Genomic DNA, 22,721 nt, shown 5'->3' with positions numbered 1-22,721 from the left:
CAAAGACTAAGGCAAAAATTGGGGGGTGGAAGGGATGTTCTGGAGTCACATTTTGCACAGGAGACCTCCATTTGGCTTGTCAACTCTATGCTGCCTCTCTGGTAATGGTCATGAGGAGATTTTGCTGTACAATTTCTGCATAAAAATTTTCCTCCTCGAATCTCCACTGCAGGAGGCATAACTTTTAAAAAAACACAAGTGGCAGTAGTTAGGTTCTCTCTTATTGGAGATGGCCTTTTTACACATGCATGGAGGTGAGCGTACAAGAAATTGAACATTTTTAAAGTTTGTTTTTGTATGTTTGTACCTATTGCTCAATTTTTTGCGGTTTAATTCTTCAATATGATAATTTTTCTTAGGGATTTCATCAATACTCTTGGGAGATCATAACAGTTCCGTAGCTGGAAACGTTTGCGAAATCCTGTCTTTACTATAATCAATAAAACACAAATATAACTTTTTCATCTCTATGGTTCATTACAAAGCATGTATACCATAACTGTTTCTTCCTCTATCTTCTATAAAACCACAGTGAAGGGCTGAAATTTTTGGTATTTTCTTATTCCTGACCCTTTTCATCAGTACTTGAAGATCAACCTCAGTTAACGCCACTCATCAGGCTGATTATTCAACGTGCAATGGAGTTCACATTCAATGCCTCTGGGTTTTTTAGTGTCCATTCATCCGCGCGACAATCGCCAGGCAGGAGTGTTTCCTTCCAATCGGGGAACACTTCAGCAGTCAAGGGCATTCAGCCTCCTATCTTCGGGTCAGCGTTCTCCAAGGTGGCCTTCAAGACACACGACAACGCAGAATTGCCAAGCAGAAACTGATAGCCAAGTTCCACACGCCTGAGGACAGCCTCAACCGGGATCTTAGGTTCATGTCAAACTCCATGGACAGAGTGGATAGTCAGAAGCTTTTTCCCGGGGTAAGAGTCAATTACTAGGGGGCATAGGTTTAAGGTGCGAGGGGCAAGTTTTAAAAGAGATGTACGAGGCAGATTTTTTTTACACAGAGAGTGGTGGGTGCCTGGAACTCGTTGCCGGGGGAGGTAGTGGAAGCAGATACGGTGGTAACTTTTATGGGGCGTCTTGACAAGTACATGAATGAGATGGGAATAGAGGGATATGGTCCCCGGAAGCGTAGGGGGTTTTAGTTAAGTCAGGCAGCATGGTCGGTGCAGGCTTGGAGGGCCGAAGGGCCTGTTTCTGTGCTGTAATTTTCTTTGTTTTTTACATGTATTTCCCACCATTTGGCCTGGGCTTGCAAAATCCTACTCACTGTCCTGACCTGAGACAATTCACACCTCTTTAACCTGTGATTATCCCTCTCTCATCTCACACTGTCTGTACCTGAAAAGACTTGCATTCCAACCATTATCTTGCAATTGTGCCATGTTTGTAAAACCTACCTCTCCACTCACCTGATGAAGGAACAGCGCTCCAAAAGCTCATGATTCCAAATAAACCTGTTGAACTTTAACCTGGTGTTGTGAGACTTCTTACTGTCATCAAATAAATTTATGTATTCAGCCGATCTTGCAAGCTCTTGGTCCCTTTCCATAACTTCCCTGTGTTTCCCTTTGGTGAATCTGCAGACTTTTCCTTTCAAGCCTTTAATGTCTTTATGCATTGTTCTTGACTCTGTTTTTCAGTTCCTTCACATCCTTTGTTCAACCTTTTCCCTTCAACACATTTGTTTTCTTTTTCCGATCCCTTAAATTTCCAATGATCTATTATATACCAGTTTAATATTGACTCCAGCCTTTTGCTATTCCAAAGCTTGTCCATAACGCTCACAGTCCATTAAGTTACCGAAGCACGAACACATGCAGAAACATTAAATAACAATTGACATTCCAACAGGATAATATACTTGATCATTCTAGCCAAAGAGAATGCATGTGCCAGTGCACCTACAATTGGTTGTCATTCAAGCCTTTGCTAGGCATAATCTCCTGAACTGCAGTTTGCTTAAAAGTTTAACAATTATTTCAGTGTTGCATAATTCCAGATGCGAAGTGACAAATTTATACACAGTGCCAGAAACTTTCAAGATCAGGTCAGATGCCGTCTAGGAGACAATTGTTCTGGTTTCTGAAAAACCAGCTTGATTATGTTAAGATTAATGGAAACCAAACGTTTATACATTTCTTCGAAAGGTCTTTAGGAGAAACATCTGCATAATTACAAAGCAATTTCTGCTTCACTATACCACAAGAATAATCATTTTATGCAAGTCCAGAATCAGTTCCCAAACTGATTTTGTCTGTATCCCTGAGACACCAAGTGGAGCACATATCCACAGCAATTTGAGATCTATTAACTTGTTATCTTAATGCTAAGAAAGTGAATGCTTCCATTCATTCTGAAAACTTAAAAAAAATGTACATGCGTGCACAATGTGTGTTCATGTCAGTAGAGTATGATATTTTTAAAAATTCATTCCCTCAAGAACATTTTAGTGACTAATTGACAATGGTTTCATGGTCATCATTAATTAGACTTTGAATTCTAGACTTTCTGTTACTGAATTCAAATTTCACCATCTGCTGCGGTGGGATTTGAACCCGGGTTCCCAGACTGTTGCCTTGGATCTTGGATTACCAGTCCAACAAAAATACCACCATGCCACCACCTTCCCCTAAATTAGGTAGGTATTAGAACAGGCATCTTGCAGCTCTGAATGAAACATAAATTGATAGCACAGTGTAACCAAAGCCAAGGGAGAATCATATTGGCCTTGGAATGCTGTCTGTTTCTCTTTCCACAAGATGTTGCCGGACCAGATGAGTTTTTCCAGCATTTTGTTTTTATTTCAACCAAAGCCTTTGATACTGCAGTACTATTTCATGACATGTTGATTATACCGGACCAGTAAAGGTCATATTCTTTGACATTAAGCACTGTTATTGCAAATCAAAACAAACTGCTATTGACCAGAAAAGCAGGGATAGTGTCTTGGGAACAGCACTAGATTCAGTAACAACTGATTTGCAATGAGCAGATTGTTACAACACCTGCATGATTGTTCAAGGATAATCCTTCCTGTGTAGTACAGAATTTAGTGTTTTCTGACGTCTCCAATAGGGTATTCTTTTTAGCTTCAAAATTGTCTTCCTATAGATAATAAATGTACCTGCTTAGTCAAGGCAATAAAAGCCTGAGAAAGTTTCCGATAATATCCTTCAACTGTAGCAGTCCCATATTGCTCCATGGTATTACAACAGCAGACCATATAATGCAGCTGTGGGGTGCTTACAAGTCCATAGTCTACAACAAAGAGAATCATGTAATTTAGTATTAACAGCTCAGTAACATCACCCTCCCGATTTTACCTTTGTCACTTGCTGGAAGATTCAAGACCAGAACACAAGATGGCTCCCCATGTAAAATTGAGATAGCACAATATGATCCCAATTGCCTTTTAGAAGGGACTTTGAAACACATTGACAATAGTATTTGCAAAGAGCAAAGTGATTGGTTGAACGTTTTATATGAATCTCAAATGATAGCAGTCATAACCAGTTGGGATACTATTATCAAATTCTGACACTCAAGTGTGTTAATCACACTGTGTGTCAACATTGTGAATGATACACAAGTATTTGCATCTTTAAGTCACAATACAGTGTATACACATGTTCATTGGTATGCTAATGCTAAACTTTAGTGTAAACATTCTTCATGTTTGGATACCAGTAAATACAGGCATCAAGATCATTTTCCGAAGATACAGTTGCTATCCTGATTTTGGCACATACCTTGATAAGTTCCACCTAAGGCAGTCACCCCATCAACAACAGCCTGGACAAGTTTTAGGCTACTGGGCCTGAAATTAAAATACATAGAGCACAAAATTACAGGTTCTGAACAACGACACACAAACAAAAATGTAGTTTATACATATGCGTAACACCCAACAATACCTAGCACTGAAGATGCTAACCATTTAAAGCTTCTGAAAACACACCTTATGATTAGCCACAAAAAATGATTAATTGTTTACAAAATAATGCATTGCAGAGATGAATTCAGCACAAATCCAATCAAGGATCAGGTGCTGCTATTGTGAAGTTGTACGAACTAAGGAATAGCATGATGGGAAAATTGGTCAGCTATTTGGTACAAAATAAGCAAGGCTGACTCCGCATAACTTTAAGACTGTATGAGTAAATAAAACAAGATAAGGTCAGGGATGACGGAGTCACCGACCTTCTTCTGTTACATCAAAGGACAAGATAAGGGTATGAATGATGAGACAAAGAGTTCTAGGAGATCAGCAAGTTGTGCCATGATTAATGACACTGCTTATGATTCTATTACTGATCAAATTCCTGAATATGCTCTGGTCACGCAAACTGATAATGATTATGTATAAATACTGAACTGATTCTTTGTGTAATTGCGGACTTGAGGAGGAATTAGCAAGTTTTACCAACTGCTCTCTGAACTCAAGTTTTCAGCCAAAACTGCATGCAGTCTTTCGTAAATAAATACTAGTTGTTTTGTCGGAACGAACTTTGTTGAGTTTTTCTATCACAGTCAAGAAGCAGGAAAGTTTCCACTTCAACATTATGATACCTGTTGGAGCGTTACAATCTCACATCACCAAATCATGTTAGCAGAGGTCGACAGATGCCTTTACACTGCAAGCTCAGTGCAGTGGAGAGGAGTTGAACATGGATTGCACATGCACTTGTAAGCTGTGGGGGGTACATACCTGGAGGCTCGTTCGTTGGGAGGGTGCAAGTCTTTGCAGGCTCAGTTGGTGGCGAGGGTATGCTTGTGCTTTTAGACTCAGTCAAGGATCAATTGCGGCGACAGCACACTCCTACACTTGCAGCAGTCAGGAGCACACACCCTCACAGGTTCAGTTCTTTTTTAAATATTCATTTACGGGAATTGAGTGCACCTAAGCCACCATTTGTTGTCCATCCTCCAATTTGTTTTAAATTCAATCGTGGGATGTAGGTGTTGCTGGCTGGGCCAGCATTTACCCTTGAACTGAGTGGCTTGCTAAATCATTTCAACGGGCACTGAAGAGTCAACCACATTGCTGTGGCTCTGGAGTCACATGTAAGCCAGACCAAATTAAGATGGCAGATTTCTTTCCCTGAAGGGCATTAGTGAACCAGACAGATTTTTATGACAAACAATGATTTCATTATTCGACTTTAATTCCATATTTTTACTGAATTCAAATTTCACCATCTGCTATGTTGGGATTCAAAACCTGATCCCCGGAGCATCACCTGGGTATCTTGAATTATCATTAGTGACTGGGAGGAGGTGGTGGCGCAGTGGTATTTTCACTACAATTTTCATTTAAAAACCATCTGCTTCACTAATGTCCCTTAGAGAAGGAAATCTGCTATTCTTACCTGGTCTGGCCTACATGTGACTCCAGATCCACAGCAATGTGGTTGACTCTCAAATGCCTTCTAAAATGGGCAATGGGGTGGACAATAAATGCTGGCCCAGCCAGCGATGCTGCTGCCCAGTAAATAAATTTGTCAAAAAGTACTAATACTGGTATGCCACGAAGCAGCTTCTTGAAGCACTGCAGTTCCTGTGGTGTAGGCACATGCACAATGCTTTTAAGGAGGGAATTCCAGAATTTTGACCCAGTTTCGACAGTGAAAGAATGACAATGTTGGATGGTGGGGGGATTTCTAGGTGGTGCTGTTCCAATACATCTGCTGCCTTTGTCCTTCTAGATCCATTTGTGTTCACTATGGAGAAGGGTGATGTAGGTATAAAAAGCAGAGAGGGGGAACTATGAACAAATTAGCATTGAGGCAGAGGTGTGGGTGGTTTTAGTGGGTTTAAAAATGGATAAATCTCCAGGCCCAAATGAGATGCATCCTAGGCTGAGAGACTGATCAAGAAGGTAAGAGCCCATGGAATTTGGCAAGTTGGATCCAACATTGGCTTACTGACAGAGGGTGATGGTTGAAGGCTGTTTTTGTGACTGGAAGCCTGTGTCCAATGGTGTACCAATGGTGACTGGAAGCCTGTGTCCAATGGTGTGGTAAATAGCAAGGAGGAAAGCCTTAGATTACAGGGCGCTAAAAGCTAGTCAGATACGCTGAACAGTGGGAAACAAAATTTAATCCTGCTAAGTGTGAAGTGATGCATTTTGAAAGGACTAACAAGGCAAAAGAATACACAATGAATGTAGGACAACAGGAAGTACAGAGGACAAGGTGGTACAGGTCCAAAAATCCCTGAAGGCTGCAGGACAATAGATAAGGTGGTTAAAAAGGCATATGAGATACTTGCCTTTATTAACTGAGGCATAGAATATCAGAACAGGAAGGTTATGATGGAATTAGAGTACAGTGTGCAGTTCGGGTACCCACACTGCAGGAAAGAAGTGATTGCACGAGAATGGGTGCAGAGGAGATTCACCAAGATGTTGCCCTGGCTGAAATGTTTCCGCTATGAAGAGGGGCTGGTTATGTTGGGATTGATCTCCTTAGAGCAGAGAAAGCTGAGGGGTGACCTAATTGAAGTGTATAAAATTATGAGGGACATAGATAGGGTAGATAGGAAGAAACTTTTCCCTTTTCTGCTTCATGGCACCACATAAATAGTAATTTTATGCAAGTCCAGAGTCATAGTTTCCAAACTGATTTTGTCTGTATCCCTGAGACACCAAGTGAAGCACACATCCACAGCAATTTGAGATCTATTAACTTGCTTTATGTTGTCTCAATGCTGAGAAAATGCATGCTTCCATTCACATTCTGAAAACTTTAAAAATGTGCATGTGTGCACAATATTTGTTCATGTCAGTAGAACATAATTTTTTAAAAACTCATTCCCAAAAGAACATTAGTGACTAATTGACAATGGTTTCATGGTCATCATTAATTAGATTTTTAATTCTAGATTTTTTTTTACTGAATTCAAATTTCACCATCTGCTGTGGTGGGATTTGAATCTGGGTTCCCAGACCATTGTCTTGGATCTTGGATTACTAGTGGAGCAAAAAAAACCACTGTGCCACTATCTTCCCTTAAATCAGGCAGGTATTAGAACATACATCTTACAGCTCTGAATGAATCACAGATTGGTAGCACAGTGTAACCAAAGCCAAGGGAGAGTTATATTGGACTTGAAATGCTGTCTGTTTCTCTTTCCACAGATGCTGCCAGACCTGCTGAGTTTTTCAAGCATTTTGATTTTATTTTAACCAAGGCACTAGAGAGGATAGAGGATGTTGCCTGGGATGGAGCATTTGTGCGAGAAGGAGAGACTAGATAGGTTTGAATTGTTTTTTCTGGAGCAGAGAAAGCTGAAGGGGGACATGATTGAGGTATATAGATTACAAGGGATATGGACAGGATAAGTAGGGAGCAGTTGTTCCCCTTGGTTGAGGGGTCAATCATGAGGGGGCATAGTTTTAGGGTAAGGGGCAAGAGATTCAGAGGGGATTTGAGAAAAAGAAATTCACTCAGGGGAATCTGGAATGCACTGCCTGGACAACCTTTAAAAAAAAATTTGTATGAGCACGTGAAATATAACATTCAACTAATTTGTCAGGGGAGTGGGAAAAGGAGTTGTAGTCCAAAAGTCAGAGAGGGTGGTGAGGTATTGGGGAAGGTATCAGGGTCAAGGGTGGGTACCGGTAGACAGGAAGGTGGGTTGAAGTGTGTCTACTTCACTGCAAGGAGCATCCGGAACAAGGTAGATGAACTTGGGGCATGGATTGGTACTTGGGACTACAATGTTGTGGCCATTACGGAGACATGGGTAGAACAAGGACAGGAATGGTTGTTGGACGTTCCGGGGTTTAGATGTTTCACTAAGTGTAGGGAAGCTGGTAAAAGTGGAGGAGGAGTGGCATTGTGAATCAAGGATAGTTTAACGGCTGCGGAAAGGCACTTCAAGGGGGATCTGCACACTGAGGTAATATGGGCTGAGGTTAGAAATAGGAAAGGAGCGGTCACGTTGTTAGGAGTTTACTATAGGCCCCCAAATAGTAATAGAGATGTGGAGGAAGAAATTGCTAAGCAGATTATGGACATGTGTGGGGGTCACAGGGTAGTTGTCATGGGGGACTTTAACTTTCCAAATATTGATTGGAGCCTTTGTAGGTCAAATAGTTCGGATGGGGCAGTTTTTGTGCAGTGTGTGCAGGAGGGTTTCCTGACACAATATGTGGATAGGCCGACAAGAGGTGAGGCCACATTGGATTTGGTACTGGGAAATGAACCGGGCCAAGTGTTAGATTTGGTTGTGGGAGAGCACTTTGGAGATAGTGACCACAATTCGGTGTCTTTTGTTATTGCAATGGAGAGGGATAGGGCCGTACGGCAGGGCAAGGTTTACAATTGGGGGAGGGGTAATTATGATGCGATTAGGCAAGAATTAGGGGGCATAAGTTGGGAACAGAAACTGTCAGAGAAAGGAACTAATGAAAAGTGGAACTTTTTCAAGGAACAAATACTGGATGTCCTTGATAGGTATGTCCCTGTCAGGCAGGGAGGAAATGGCCGAGTGAGGGAACCATGGTTCACGAAAGAGGTGGAATGTCTTGTGAAAAGGAAGAGGGAAGCTTATGGAGGGATGAGGAAACAAGGTTCAGATGGCTCGATTGAGGGTTACAAGTTAGCAAGGAATGAGCTGAAAATGGGGCTTAGGAGAGCTAGGAGGGGACACGAGAAGTCCTTGGCGGGTCGGATCAAGGAAAACCCCAAGGCTTTTTACTCTTATGTGAGGAATAAAAGAATGACCAGGGTGAGGTTAGGGCCGGTCAAGGACAGTAGTAGGAACTTGTGTATGGAGTCAGTAGAGATAGGCGAGGTGATGAATGAATACTTTTCTTCAGTGTTCACCAAGGAGAGGGGCCATGTTTTTGAGGAAGAGAAGGTGTTACAGGCTAATAGGCTGGAGGAAATAGATGTTCGGAGGGAGGATGTCCTGGTAGTTTTGAATAAACTGAAGGTCGATAAGTCCCCTGGGCCTGATGAAATGTATCCTAGGATTCTTTGAGAGGCAAGGGATGAGATTGCAGAGCCTTTGGCTTTGATCTTTGGGTCCTCGCTGTCCACGGGCTTGGTGCCAGAAGACTGGAGAATGGCGAATGTTGTTCCTCTGTTTAAGAAAGGGAATAGAAATGACCCTGGTAATTATAGACCGGTTAGTCTTACTTCGGTGGTTGGTAAATTGATGGAAAAGGTCCTTAGGGATGGGATTTACGACCATTTAGAAAGATGCGGATTAATCCGGGATAGTCAGCACGGATTCGTGAAGGGCAAGTCTTGCCTCACAAATTTGATAGAATTTTTTGAGGAGGTAACTAAGTGTGTTGATGAAGGTAGGGCAGTTGATGTCATATACATGGATTTTAGTAAGGCGTTTGATAAGTTCCCCCATGGTTGGCTTATGATGAAACTGAGGAGGTGTGGGATAGAGGGAAAGTTGGCCGATTGGATAGGTAACTGGCTGTCTGATCGAAGACAGAGGGTGGTGGTCGATGGAAAATTTTCGGATTGGAGGCAGGTTGCTAGCGGAGTGCTGCAGGGATCAATGCTTGGTCCTCTGCTCTTTGTGATTTTTACTAATGACTTAGAGGAGGGAGCTGAAGGGTGGATCAGTAACTTTGCTGATGACACCAAGATTGGTGGAGTAGTGGATGAGGTAGAGGGCTGTTGTAGGCTGCAAAGAGACATCGATAGGATGCAAAGCTGGGCTGAAAAATGGCAAATGGAGTTTAACCCTGATAAATGTGAGGTGATTCATTTTGGCAGGACTAATTTAAATGTGGATTACAGGGTCAAAGGTAGGGTTCTGAAGACTGTGGAGGAACAGAGAGATCTTGGGGTTCATATCCACAGATCTCTAAAGGTTGCCACTCAAGTGGATAGAGCTGTGAAGAAGGCCTATAGTGTGTTAGCTTTTATTAACATGGGGTTGGAGTTTAAGAGCCGTGGGGTTATGCTGCAACTGTACAGGACCTTGGTGAGACCACATTTGGAATATTGTGTGCAGTTCTGGTCACCTCATTATAAGAAGGATGTGGAAGCGCTGGAAAGAGTGCAGAGGAGATTTTCCAGGATGCTGCCTGGTTTGGAGCATAGGTCTCATGAGGAAAGGTTGAGGGAGCTAGGGCTGTTCTCTCTGGAGCGGAGGAGGCTGAGGGGAGACTTAATAGAGGTTTATAAAATGATGAAGGGGATAGATAGAGTGAACATTCAAAGACTATTTCCTCGGGTGGATGGAGCTATTACAAGGGGGCATAACTATAGGGTTCGTGGTGGGAGATACAGGAAGGATATCAGAGGTAGGTTCTTTACGCAGAGAGTGCTTGGGGTGTGGAATGGACTGCCTGCAGTGATAGTGGAGTCAGACACTTTAGGAACATTTAAGCGGTTATTGGATAGGCACATGGAGCACACCAGGATGATAGGGAGTGGGATAGCTTGATCTTGGTTTCAGATAAAGCTCGGCACAACATCGTGGGCCGAAGGGCCTGTTCTGTGCTGTACTGTTCTATGATATGAGACAAGTGCAGGAAAATGGGATTAGCTTGCCTTTAGTGGTAGTTGTCACTGCAGAATCAATGGGCCAAAGGGCCTTTTCTGTGCTGTATGACTCTGACTTAGGAGAAGAGTCAATAGCCAGGGGGCATAGATTTAAGGTGAGGGGCAGGAGAATTGAGGAAAATCTTTTTCACCTAAAAGATCGTGAAATCTGGAACTCACTGTCTGAAAGGGAGGTTGAGGTGGGAACCCTCAACATGCAAGAAGCATTTAAATGAGCAACTGAAATGTCATAGCATACAAGGCTATGGACCAAGTGCTGGAAAATGGGATTAGATTAGATGGGTGCATGATAGCTGATGCAGACACAATAGGCCGTACTGTAAAACTTTGATGACTCTAAGGTAGTGGCTAAGATTTTGGAAGTTAAGAAGCCTTGATGAGTTCCTGCAGTGGATCTTGTAAATAGTACACTCTGCTGCCAATGTGCAGTGGTGGTAGAGAGTGAATGTTCAGGAAAGGCATGCCAATCAAGCAACTGCTTTGTTCTGCATGGTGTCAAGCTTCATAAGTTTTGACAGAGATGCACTCATCCAGGCAAGTGGAGAGTGTTCCATCAGACTCCTGACTTATGCCTTGTAGATGGTAGATAGGCTTTGGGGAGTCAAGAAATTAATTACTCACCGCAGGATTGTTAGCCTCTGACCGGTTCTTGTAACCACAGTATGTAAATGGATAGTCCAGTTCAGTTTCTGATCAATGGTAACCCCATGGAAGTTAATAGTGGGAAATTCAGCAACTGAAATGTCACTGAATGGTCAAGAGGCATTGGGTAGATTCTCTTCTTGTTGTTGACGGTCACTATCTGGCACTTGTGTGGAACAAATATTACTTGTCACTTGTCAGCCCAAGCCTGGATATTGTCTAAACCTTGCTGCACTTTTACATGGACTGCTTCAGTACCTGAGAAGTCATGAGTAGTGCACAGCATTATGCAATCACCAATGAAGACCTGCAGTTCTGACTTTATGATGGGTGGCAGGAAGGTCTTTGATTAAGCAGATGAAATGGTTGATCCGGTCACTGATTCCAGTTTTGCTGTTGCTCCTTGATGCAACACTCGGTCCAGTGCTGCCTATGTCAAGGACAGTCACTCTCACCTCACTTATAAAGTTCAGCTCTTTTGTCAATGTTTGAACCAAGGCAGTATGAGATTAGGGGCTGACTGACCCTGGTGGAACTCAAACTGAGCGTTAGAGAGCAGGTTACTACTGAATAAGTGCCACTTGATAGCATTGTTGATGATCCCTTCCATCATTTTACTGATGATCGAGGGTAGACTGACAAGGCCGTAATTGACCGGGTTGGTTTTGTCCTGTTTGTTGTGTACAGGACATAACCTGAGCAATTTTACACATTGCTAGGTGGGTTATAGAATCCCTACAGTGCAGAAGCAGGCCATTCGACCCATCGAGTATGCACCAACTCTTCAACAGATCTTACCCAGACCCTATCCCCGTAACCCCACATATTTACCCTGCAAATCCTCCTAATCTACACATCTAGGGACACTAAAGGACAATTTAGCATGGCCAATCAATCTAACTAGCACAGTGGTTAGCACTGCTGCTTCACAGCTCCAGGGTCCTGGGTTCGATTCCCGGCTCGGGTCACTGTCTGTGTGGAGTTTGCACATTCTCCTCGTGTCTGCGTGGGTTTCCTCCGGGTGCTCCGGTTTCCTCCCACAGTCCAAAGATGTGCGGGTTAGGTTGATTGGCCAGGTTAAAAATTGCCCCTTAGAGTCCTGGGATGCGTAGATTAGCGGGTAAATATGTGGGGGTAGGGCCTGGGTGGGATTGTGGTCGGTGCAGACTCGATGGGCCGAATGGCCTCCTTCTGCACTGTAGGGTTTCTATGTTTCTACCCAAGATTCACCTTTGGACTGTGGAAGGAAACTAGAGCACCTGAAGGAAACCCACAAAGACATGGGGAGAACATCAAAACTCCACAAAGATGCCAGTATTGTAGCTGTACTGGAACAGTTTGACGCTGTGCACATCAAGTTCTGGAGCATAAGTCTTCAGTATTATCGTCAGCATACTGTCACGGCCCATAGCCTTTGCAGTATCCAGTGCTACCAGCCATTTCTTGATATCAGTGGAGTGAATCAAATTGGCTAAAGACTGGTATCTGTGATGCTGGAGATCTCTGAAGGAGATTGAGATGGATCATCTACTCCATACTTACGGCTGAAGATAGTTGCAAATGCTTCACTAACTTCTACACTGATGTGCTGGGCTGTTCCATCATTGAGGATGGGGATATTTGTGGAGCCTGTGAACATGTGTTCTCAACTATCCCACTTAGCACAATGGCAGTGCCAATGGTGGCATCCTCAATGGGACTTCACATCCAGAAAGACTGTGCTGTGGTCTCTCCCACCAATACTGGCATGGACAGATGCATCTGCGGCAGGCAAATCGGTGAGGATGATGTCAAGTATGTTTTCCCTTCTTTTTTGCTTCCTCATCATCTAGCAGCTATGTCCTTTAGGACTTGGCCAGCTAGATATGTCGTGGCACTACCAAGCCACTCAGTGTTGAGCACTGAAATGCCCCACCCAGAGTACATTTTGCACTCTTGCAACCTTCAGTGCTTCCTCCAAGTGATGTGCAACATGGGAGGGGAACTGAGTCATCAATTGGGGGGTGGTCGGAATGCGGTATCAGCAGGAAGTTGCTGCTGTTTGACCTGATGCCATGAGACTTTAAGGGGTCCAGAGTCGATGTTGAGACTCACTGGGCAACTCCCTCCAAAAATGTATATCACTGTACTGCCACCTTTGAGGTCAGGGAGAACTTTATTGAGAAGTTCACTGGTTCAGTCAGAGCACCAAGTTGCAACGCCTACATACGCAGTGCTACTGCCCTACTGGCTGTATTCTGTAGGCCTGTAGTGGGAAGGAAATGGAGGAGCAAATTTTCAGAGAAATTACAAAGACATGCATGAACTGTAAAGTAGCTCTGATTGGTGAAGCTAGTTTTTGTTAACCTGTTCACTCCCTTGGTGCTGCAGGCAAAGGAATCTCACTGCAGCGCAGGGTGAGTGTTTCTCAGTCTTTCTAAAGAGTTAGTACAGTTAGTTCATCTTCTGGTTAATTTTTAGGCAGCTAATTAAAAATTAACTTGTAATCTAACAGCCAATAGAGAGTTAGTTATGTCAGTTGGTCGCCTGTGAGATGTGTCCATCATGGACAGTGAGACCATTCCTGATAATTACGTTTTCAGGAAGTGCACCCAGTTTAAGCTGCTCACCCAACGAAATGGATCGGTTGAAGCAGCAGTTGGAGGCATTAAGGAGCACACAAATGGCGGAGTGTCATAGAGACACGTTCACACCCAAGGTATAGGAAGATAGATGAGTGACTGCTAGACGGGGCAGGCAATCAGTGCAGGGGTCCCTGCAGCTGTCCCCCTGTCAAACAAGTATTCAGTTTTGGATACTGATGACGGGGGTGGCCCATCCAATGACAACAGCAGCAGCAGCCAGAGCAATGGCTCCATGGCTGGCCCTGCTGTACAGAGGGGAGGGACAAAGTGTAGTCAAACAATAGTAAGTGGGGATTCAATAGTCAGGGGCACAAGATAGGTGCTTCTGTGGCCACAAGGGAAACTCCAGGATGGTATGGTCCTCCCTGGTGCCAGGATCATGGATGTTTCTGAACAGGTACGGATCATCCTGAAACAGGAGGGTAAACAGACAGATGTCATTGCCCACATTGGCACAAATGAATAGGAAGGGCGGCAGGATCCTCCAATGACAGTTCAGGGACTTAGGTAGTAAACTACAAAACAGAATCTCTAGGGTAGTAATTTCAGGATTACTCCCATGCCGTGTGGTACTGAGGCTAGGAACAGGGAGACAGTACAGTTGAACATGTGGTTAAAAAGTTGGGGAGGGCTTCAGATATGTGGATCATTGGGATATCTTCCAGGCAAAGTGTGACCTGTATAAGAAGGACGGTCTGCACTTAAACTGGAGAGGTATCAATATTCTGGCCAGAAGGTTTGCTGGTGTTGGTCGAGAGGGTTTAAACTAGTGTGGTAGGAGGGTGGGAACCAGAACAACAGGTCAATAAATACAGAGACTGAGAGACTGGGGAAGAGCTCGAGACTAAGGCAAATATAGCTAAGAGGAAGAGCAGTCAAGGAGAGGTCACTGAGCCCAGCGGAACTGGAGGCTTGGACTGGACTTGCTTCAATACAAGAACTATAACAGGGAAACTCATATTAATCCAGGCTCTAAATTCATCCGTTTAAAAAACATAGAACATCGGACACATAGAATAGTACAGCACAGTACAGGCCCTTCGGCCCTCGATGTTGTGCCGAGCTTTGTCCGAAACCAAGATCAAGCTATCCCACTCCCTATCATTCAAACTGAGTTCGTTTGGGTTTTATCTCAGTTTGTTTGGGTTTTATCTCAGTTTAGAGTCTCCCACCCTCCCCCCCTCCTCTAACCTAAAAAAAAGGACTCGGAGTGAGAACAGGTAAGTTTTTTTTTCTCTCTTTCGTTTCTTATTAAGGGAAGTTAGCAGGGATGTCAGTGCAGGCAGTGCAATGTTCCTCCTCTGGGATGTTTGAGGTGAGGGACACCAGTAGTGTCCCAGCTGAGTACACCTGCAGGAAGTGCATCCAATTCCAGCTCCTTGAAGACCGTGTTAGGGAGCTGGAGCTGGATGAACTCAGGATCATTCGGGAGGCCGAGGTGGTCATAGATAGAAGCTTCAGGGATGTAGTTACTCCGAAGAATGAAGATAGATGGGTGACGGTGAGAGGGGCTGGGAGGAAGCAGTCAGTACAGGGATCCCCTGTGGTCGTTCCACTCGACAACAAGTATACCGCTTTGGATACTGTTGAGGGGGACGACCTACCAGTGGTAAGCCACAGTGACCGGATCTCCAGCACTGAGTCCGTCCCTGTGGCTCAGAAGGGAAGGGGGGAGAGCAGGAGAGCAATAGTTATTGGAGACTCGATAGTTAGAGGGAAAGATAGGAAATTCTGTGGCAGCAAAAGAGACTCACGGATGGTATGTTGCCTCCCGGGTGCCAGGGTCCGTGACGTCTTGGACCGTGTTTTCAGGATCCTGAAGGGGAACAGTCACAAGTCGTGGTACACGTCGGTACCAACGACATAGGTAAGAGAAGGGACAGGGATTTAAAACAGGAATTTAGGGAGCGAGGGTGGAAGCTGAGAACCAAGATAAACCATGTTGTCATCTCTGGTTTGTTGCCGGTGCCACGTGCTAGCGAGTTGAGGAACAGGGAGAGAGTGCAGATAAACACATGGCTGCAGGGATGGTGTAGGAGGGAGGGATTCAGTTACATGGATAATTGGAGCACATTCTGGAGAAGGTGGGACCTGTACAAACAGGACGGTTTGCACCTGAACCAGAGGCGCACCAATAGCCTGGGAGGGAAATTTGCTACGGCTCTTTGGGGGGGTTGAAACAAATTTGTCATGGGGATGGGAAAACGAGCTGTAGTCCAGAAGCCAGTGCTGAGTGTAGTGAGGTACTGAGGAGGGTATCAAGGTGGCAGGAGTGTACCGGCAGACAGGAAGGTGGGTTGAAGTATGTCTACTTCAATGCAAGGAGCATCCGGAATAAGGGAGGTGAACTTGGGAGCGTGGATTGGTACTTGGGACTACGATGTTGTGGCCATTACAGAGACATGGTTAGAACAGGGACAGGAATGGTTGTTGGAAGTCCCGGGGTATAGATGTTTCAGTAAGAGTAGGGAAGGTGGTAAAAGAGGTGGAGGAGTAGCATTGTTAATCAAGGATAGTTTAACGGCTGCTGAAAGGCAGTTCGAGGGGGATCTGCCTACTGAGGTAATATGGGCTGAGGTTAGAAATAGGAAAGGAGCGGTCACGTTGTTGGGGGTTTTCTATAGGCCCCGAAATAGTAATAGAGATGTAGAGGAAGAAATTGCAAAGCAGATTATGGATAGGTGTGGAGGTCACAGGGTAGTTGTCACGGTGACTTTAATTTTCCAAATATTGATTGGAACCTTTATAGGTCGAATAGTTCGGATGGGGCAGTTTTTGTACAGTGTGAGCAGGAGGGTTTCCTGACACAATGTGTGGAAAGGCCGACAAGAGGTGGGGCCACATTGGACTTGGTACTGGGTAATGAACCGGGCTAAGTGTTAGATTTGGTTGTGGGAGAGCACTTTGGAGATAGTGACCACAATTCAGTGTCTTTCATTATTGCAATGGAGAGGGATAGGGCCGTACGGCAGGGCAAGGTTTATAATTGGGGGCGGGGGGGTGTGTGGTTGGGTCATTATGATGCGATTAGGCAAGAATTAGGGAGCATAAGATGGGAACAGAAACTGTCAAGGAAAGGCACAAATGAAAAGTGGAGCTTGTTCAAGGAACAAATACTGCGCGTCCTTGATAGGTATGTCCCTGTCAGGCAGGGAGGAAATGGCCGAGTGAGGGAACCATGGTTCACAAAAGAGGTTGAATGTCTTGTCAAGAGGAAAAAGGAAGCGTATCTAAGGATGAGGAAACAAGGTTCAGGTGGGTTGTTTGAGGGTTACAAGGTAGCAAGGAATGAGCTAAAAAAAAGGGCTTAGGAGAACTAGGAGGGGGCATGAGAAGTCCTTGGCGGGTCGGATCAAGGAAAACCCCAAGGCTTTTTACTCTTATGTGAGAATTAAAAGAATGATCAGGGTGAGGTTAGGGCCAATCAAAGATAGTAGTGGGAACTTGTGCATGGAGTCAGAAGAGATAGGAGAGGCGATAATTGAATACTTTTCTTCAGTGTTCACCAAGGAGAGGGACCTTGTTTTTGAGGATGAGAATGGGATACAGGCTGGTAGGCTGGAGGAGGTAGGTGTTCTGAGGGAAGGTGTATCAACAATTTTGAAAAACCTGAGGGTTGATAAGTACCCTGGGCCAGATGGGATATATCCTAGGATTCTTTGGGAGGCAAGGGATGAGATTGCAGAGCCTTTGGCTTTGATCTTTGGGTCCTCACTGTCCACGGGGATAGTGCCAGAGGACTGGAGAGTGGCGAATGTTGTTCCTCTGTTCAAGAAAGGAAATAGGAATGACCCTGGTAATTACAGGCCGGTTAGTCTTACTTCGGTGGTCGGTAAGTTAATGGAAAAGGTCCTGAGGGATAGGATTTATGACCATTTGGAAAGATGCAGCTTAATCCGCGATAGTCAGCACGGATTTGTGAAGGGTAAATCTTGCCTCACAAATTTGATTGAATTCTTTGAGGAGGTAAGAAAGTGTGTAGATGAAGGTAGAGCAGTTGATGTCATATACATGGATTTTATTAAGGCGTATGATAAGGTTCCCCATGGTCGGCTCATGAAGTAAGTAAGGAAGTGTGGGATAAAGGGAAATTTGGCCGATTGGAAAAGTTACTGGCTATCTCATAGAAGACAGGGGGTGGTGGTGGATGGAAAATTTTCAGACTGGACAACAGTTACCAGCGTGCTGGGTCCTCTATTGGTGATTTTTATCAATGACTTGGAGGAGGGGGCCGAGGGGCGGGGGCCGAGGGGCCGGGGCCGGGGCCGGGGCCGGGGGCCGGGGGCCGAGGGCCGAGGGCCGAGGGGGCGGGGGGGTGAGGGGGCGAGGGGCGGGGGAGGGGGCGAGGGGCGGGGGAGGGGCGGGGGCGAGGGGCGGGCGGCGAGGCCCGGGCGGGGGGCCAGGGCCCAGGCGGGGGGGATCATATGGAGCAAATGCCAGTTGGGGTACAGCGATCGAAGTGAACTTTAGCAAAAGAAAAGGACACAGAATAATCTAGAGTAAAGTACTTACAAGGTAGAGTGCCAATTTCAATGGGTTGAGAACGCATCAGTCAAGGGTAAACCAAATTAAGGCTGGCATGCAAAATTAACTGAATAATAGGCTGCTGCAAGAGAAGCAATGGCTTACGTAGTCTAGGTGCATCACCACAAGGGAGAAAATAACATAACCATGACCAGAGCTCCCTAATGACAAAAAAATATAAAATTAGAATAGATAAAGTGGAGATATTACATACGTCATGTTCATAACAAAAGCGAGAAGTGGCTGAATAAACAAAGAGGGAAATTGAAAGATATGAGGGGCAGAGAGGGGATAAGAATGGACAGGTAACTCGCATGAAAGGAAATTCAAGAGTCCATGGCTATACAAATTGTAGTAAGGAGTCTAACAACACCAGGTTAAAGTCCAACAGATTTATTTGGTAGCAAACGCCACTAGCTTTCGGAGCGTGCTGCTCCTTCGTTAGGTGGAGTGGATATCTGCTCACAAACAGGGCATACAGAGACACAAACTCAATTTACAGAATAATGATTGGAATGCATGTTCGCTGTTGGCCTCTTGGGATTGTGGGAGAACTGCTTCAGTACTCAACGCCGACAACTGCCAGTTTCCAGATGCAATTTTACAACTCATCCGCTTCATCCTGGACCACAATGTCTTCACCTTCAACAACCAGTTCTTCATCCAGACACACAGAACAGCCATGGGGACCAAATTCGCACTTCAATATGCCAACATCTTCATGCACAGGTTCGAACAAGACTTCTTCACTGCACAGGACCTTCAACCGATGCTATACACTAGATACATCGATGACATTTTCTTCCTTTGGACTCATGGTGAACAATCACTGAAACAACTATATGATGACATCAACAAGTTCCACCCCACCATCAGACTCACCATGGACTACTCTCCGGAATCGGTTGCATTCTTGGACACACACATCTCTATTAAGGACAGTCACCTCAGCACCTCACTGTACCGCAAGCCCACGGATAGCCTCACGATGCTCCACTTCTCCAGCTTCCACCCTAAACACGTTAAAGAAGCCATCCCCTACGGACAAGCCCTCCATATACACAGGATCTGCTCGGATGAGGAGGATCGCAACAGACACCTACAGACGCTGAAAGATGCCCTCATAACACCTACAGACGCTGAAAGATGCCCTCATAAGAACAGGATATGGCGCTCGACTCATTGATCGACAGTTCCGTCGCGCCACAGCAAAAAACCGCACCGACCTCCTCAGAATATAAACATGGGACACGGTGGACAGAGTACCATTCGTCGTCCAGTACTTCCCCGAAGCGGAGAAGCTACGACATCTCCTCCAGAGCCTTCAACATGTCATTGATAAAGACAAACATCTCGCCAAGGCCATCCCCACACCCCCACTTCTTGCCTTCAAACAACTGCACAACCTCAAACAGACCATTGTCCGCAGCAAACTACCCAGCCTTCAGGAGAACACTGACCACGACACCACACAACCCTGCCACAGAAACCTCTGCAAGACGTGCCGGATCATCGATATGGATGCCATCATTTCACGTGAGAACACCATCCACCAGGTACACGGTACATACTCTTGCAACTCGGCCAACGTTGTCTACCTGATACGCTGCAGGAAAGGATGTCCCGAGGCATGGTACATTGGGGAAACCACGGAGACGCTACGACAACGGACGAATGAACACCGTTCGACAATCACCAGGCAAGGCTGTTCTCTTCCTGTTGGGGAGCACTTCAGCGGTCACGGGCATTCGGCCTCTGATCTTCGAGTAAGGCGGCCTTCACGACACACGACAACGCAGAGTCGCTGAGCAGAAACTGATAGCCAAATTCCGCATACATGAGGACGGCCTCAACCGGGATCTTGGGTTCATGTCACACTATCTGTAACCCTCACAACTTGCCTGGACTTGCAAAATCTCACTAGCTGTCCTGTCTGGAGACAATACACATCTCTTTAACCTGTGTTTAATGCTCTCTCCACTCACATTGTCTGTACCTTTAAGACTTGATTAGCTGTAAAGAATCGCATTCCAATCATTATTCTGTAAATTGAGTTTGTGTCTCTGTATGCCCTGTTTGTGAGCAGATCTCCCGCTCCACCTGACGAAGGAGCAGCACGCTCCGAAAGCTAGTGGCATTTGCTACCAAATAAACCTGTTGGACTTTAACCTGGTGTTGTTAGACTTCTTACTGTGTTTACCCCAGTCCAACGCCAGCATCTCCACATCATATATAAATTGTACACAGAAGACCAAAAATGTATGGAAGCAGATGGCATGGCTGAGATCTAAATGAGCTCGTTCCTTTTTATTTAAGAAGGAAGAAGCTGCCAAAATAATTGTGAAACAAGAGGCAGCCGAGATAATTGATGGGCTAAAAAGTTAAAAAGATGAGGTATGAGAAAGATTGGCTGTACTTTAAGTTGATAAGTCACCAGAACGAGATAGAATGCATCCTACGTTGTTGAGGAAAGTAAGGTGGCAATTGGGGAGGCACTGGCTAAATTTCCCATCCTTATAGGAGAGGGGTGGTTCCAAAGGACTGGGGAATTGTTAATGTTACACCCACCTTCAAAGGTTTACAAGGATAAACCCAGCAACTACAGGCCACCCAGTTTAATTTTAATAGCCAGAAAGTTTTAGAAGCAATAACCTGGGATAAAATTGGGCAAGTGTGGATTAATTAAGGAAAGCCAGAACAGATTTGATAAAAGTAAATCATATTTAACTTGAATGATGTTTTTGGGTGTGTTGAGAGAGAGTTAGTGAGAGACATGTGGTTAATGTGGACTTCCAAAATGTATTTGATAGTGTCATATGATAGGCTTCTGAGCTGAAGTCCATGGAATAAAAGTAGTAGTGGCATCATGAATATGAAATTGACTGAAGGACAGGAAAAAGAAAGCAGTGATGAATGGATGTTATTCGGACTAAAAGAGGGTACAGGGTGATCCCCAGGGGTAGGGGTTGATATTAGAACCAATCCTTACCTGCAGAAAGCACAAAACTTGGAAATAAAGTGAACAGTGAGAAGGATGCCTGACATACTTCAAGAGGGCATAGACAGGCTGGTGAAATAGGCAGATGGAATCTAGGACAAAGAAGTGCAAAGTGTTACATTTTGGTATGAAAAACAAGGACAGTCAGTATGAACTAAAAAGTACAGTTCTAAAAAGGGTCCAAGAAGAGAGAGGCCAGTATATGTGCATAAACCATTGAAAGTGGCATGACAGGTTGAGAAAGCAATCAAGAAGAAGCGCGTGGGATCCTGAGATTTACAGAGTACAAAAGCAGAAAGTTTTCAGTTGTACAGAACTTTGATCTGACCCTATCAGAGTTTGGGCTCCAAGTCTCAGGAAAGATTGGACTGGGAAAGGGTACAGTAAGATTTATTTGAGTGATATCAGGTTTTACAAGGCTAAATTATGGCAGAAGGTTGCATAAAAGCCGTTTAAAGGTTTTCATGGTGGGAGCAGTAACATTAAGTCAAATTTATGGTTATACCATGTAAAATTTTACAATGAAAATTATTAATTTTGCACTAAGAGTTCAAAGGAGGGTGAAGGAGCAATCAAACAAAAGGTATTTAAAATGATTATGGGATTGGATAGTTTTATTGCTCCATCATATTTCCTCTGAATCCAGAATCTGGAACAAAAAGGTTTAATCTGAAAATTTGAGCCAGCCATTCAGGAGTGAAATCAGAAAGCACTTTTCCAGAACACTCCCTTAAAAGGCTGTGAATGCTGGGTACACTAATATTTAAGAGAGAATCACAGAGCTGTTGCAGCATAGATGGACACAAATCAACCCATTGTGCCTGTGCTGGTTCTCCAAATGAACGTTTCACTTCCTGCCATTCCCCTCCCTCCACCTTCTTCCTTTTCAGATAATAATCCAATTCCCTCTTGAATGTCTCAATTAAACCTGTTTCCACCACATTTAACATTCTAAATCTTAACCACTTGGTACTTGAAAGGTTTCTCATTTCGCCATTGATTCTTTTGCAAGTTACCCTAAATCTGTGCCTCTTATTTTTGATGCTTTCATGAGTAGGAACAATTTGTCCGCCTCTATTCTTTTCAGCTCCCTTATGATTTTGAACACCTCTATCAAGTCTCATCAGTCTTCTCTTCTCCAAGCAAAACAGTCCCAACTTCACTAGCTTAGGCGGAACCAGTTTTAAAAAAATACACATTTAACATAACTTCCATGCTCTTGGACAGTATGGTCTATTAATAATTATGCAGGCTCCTTTACATCTGCACCCCTTCAGAGTTGTATCCTTTATTTGATGTTATTGCTCAGTGTTCTTCCTTTCAAAATGAATCACTTCATTGAACTTCATCTGCCACCTGTCCACCCATTCCACTA

At 44.4% G+C, this 22,721-nt stretch overlaps 1 protein-coding gene across 2 annotated transcripts in view; it reads right to left on the bottom strand.

Annotated features, from left to right (window-relative positions):
- The window catches only part of pgm3 (phosphoglucomutase 3), a 122,008-nt gene that overhangs the window by 83,164 nt on the left and 16,123 nt on the right, over nucleotides 1–22,721 (bottom strand). For both annotated transcript variants that reach the window (XM_078230032.1, XM_078230033.1), the window contains exons 3-4: nucleotides 3,767–3,834; nucleotides 3,142–3,275 (exon numbers count right to left, since the gene is read on the bottom strand). In XM_078230032.1, coding sequence (XP_078086158.1) covers nucleotides 3,142–3,275; nucleotides 3,767–3,834 — 202 coding nt within the window. The remainder of the gene's footprint in view (nucleotides 1–3,141; nucleotides 3,276–3,766; nucleotides 3,835–22,721) is intronic.

This window comes from Mustelus asterias, chromosome 15 (genome assembly GCF_964213995.1).
Source record: "Mustelus asterias chromosome 15, sMusAst1.hap1.1, whole genome shotgun sequence".
Classification (NCBI taxonomy): domain Eukaryota; kingdom Metazoa; phylum Chordata; class Chondrichthyes; order Carcharhiniformes; family Triakidae; genus Mustelus; species Mustelus asterias.
Note: the sequence above shows the minus strand (reverse complement) of the source record. Positions and strands in the feature narration are given on the sequence as shown.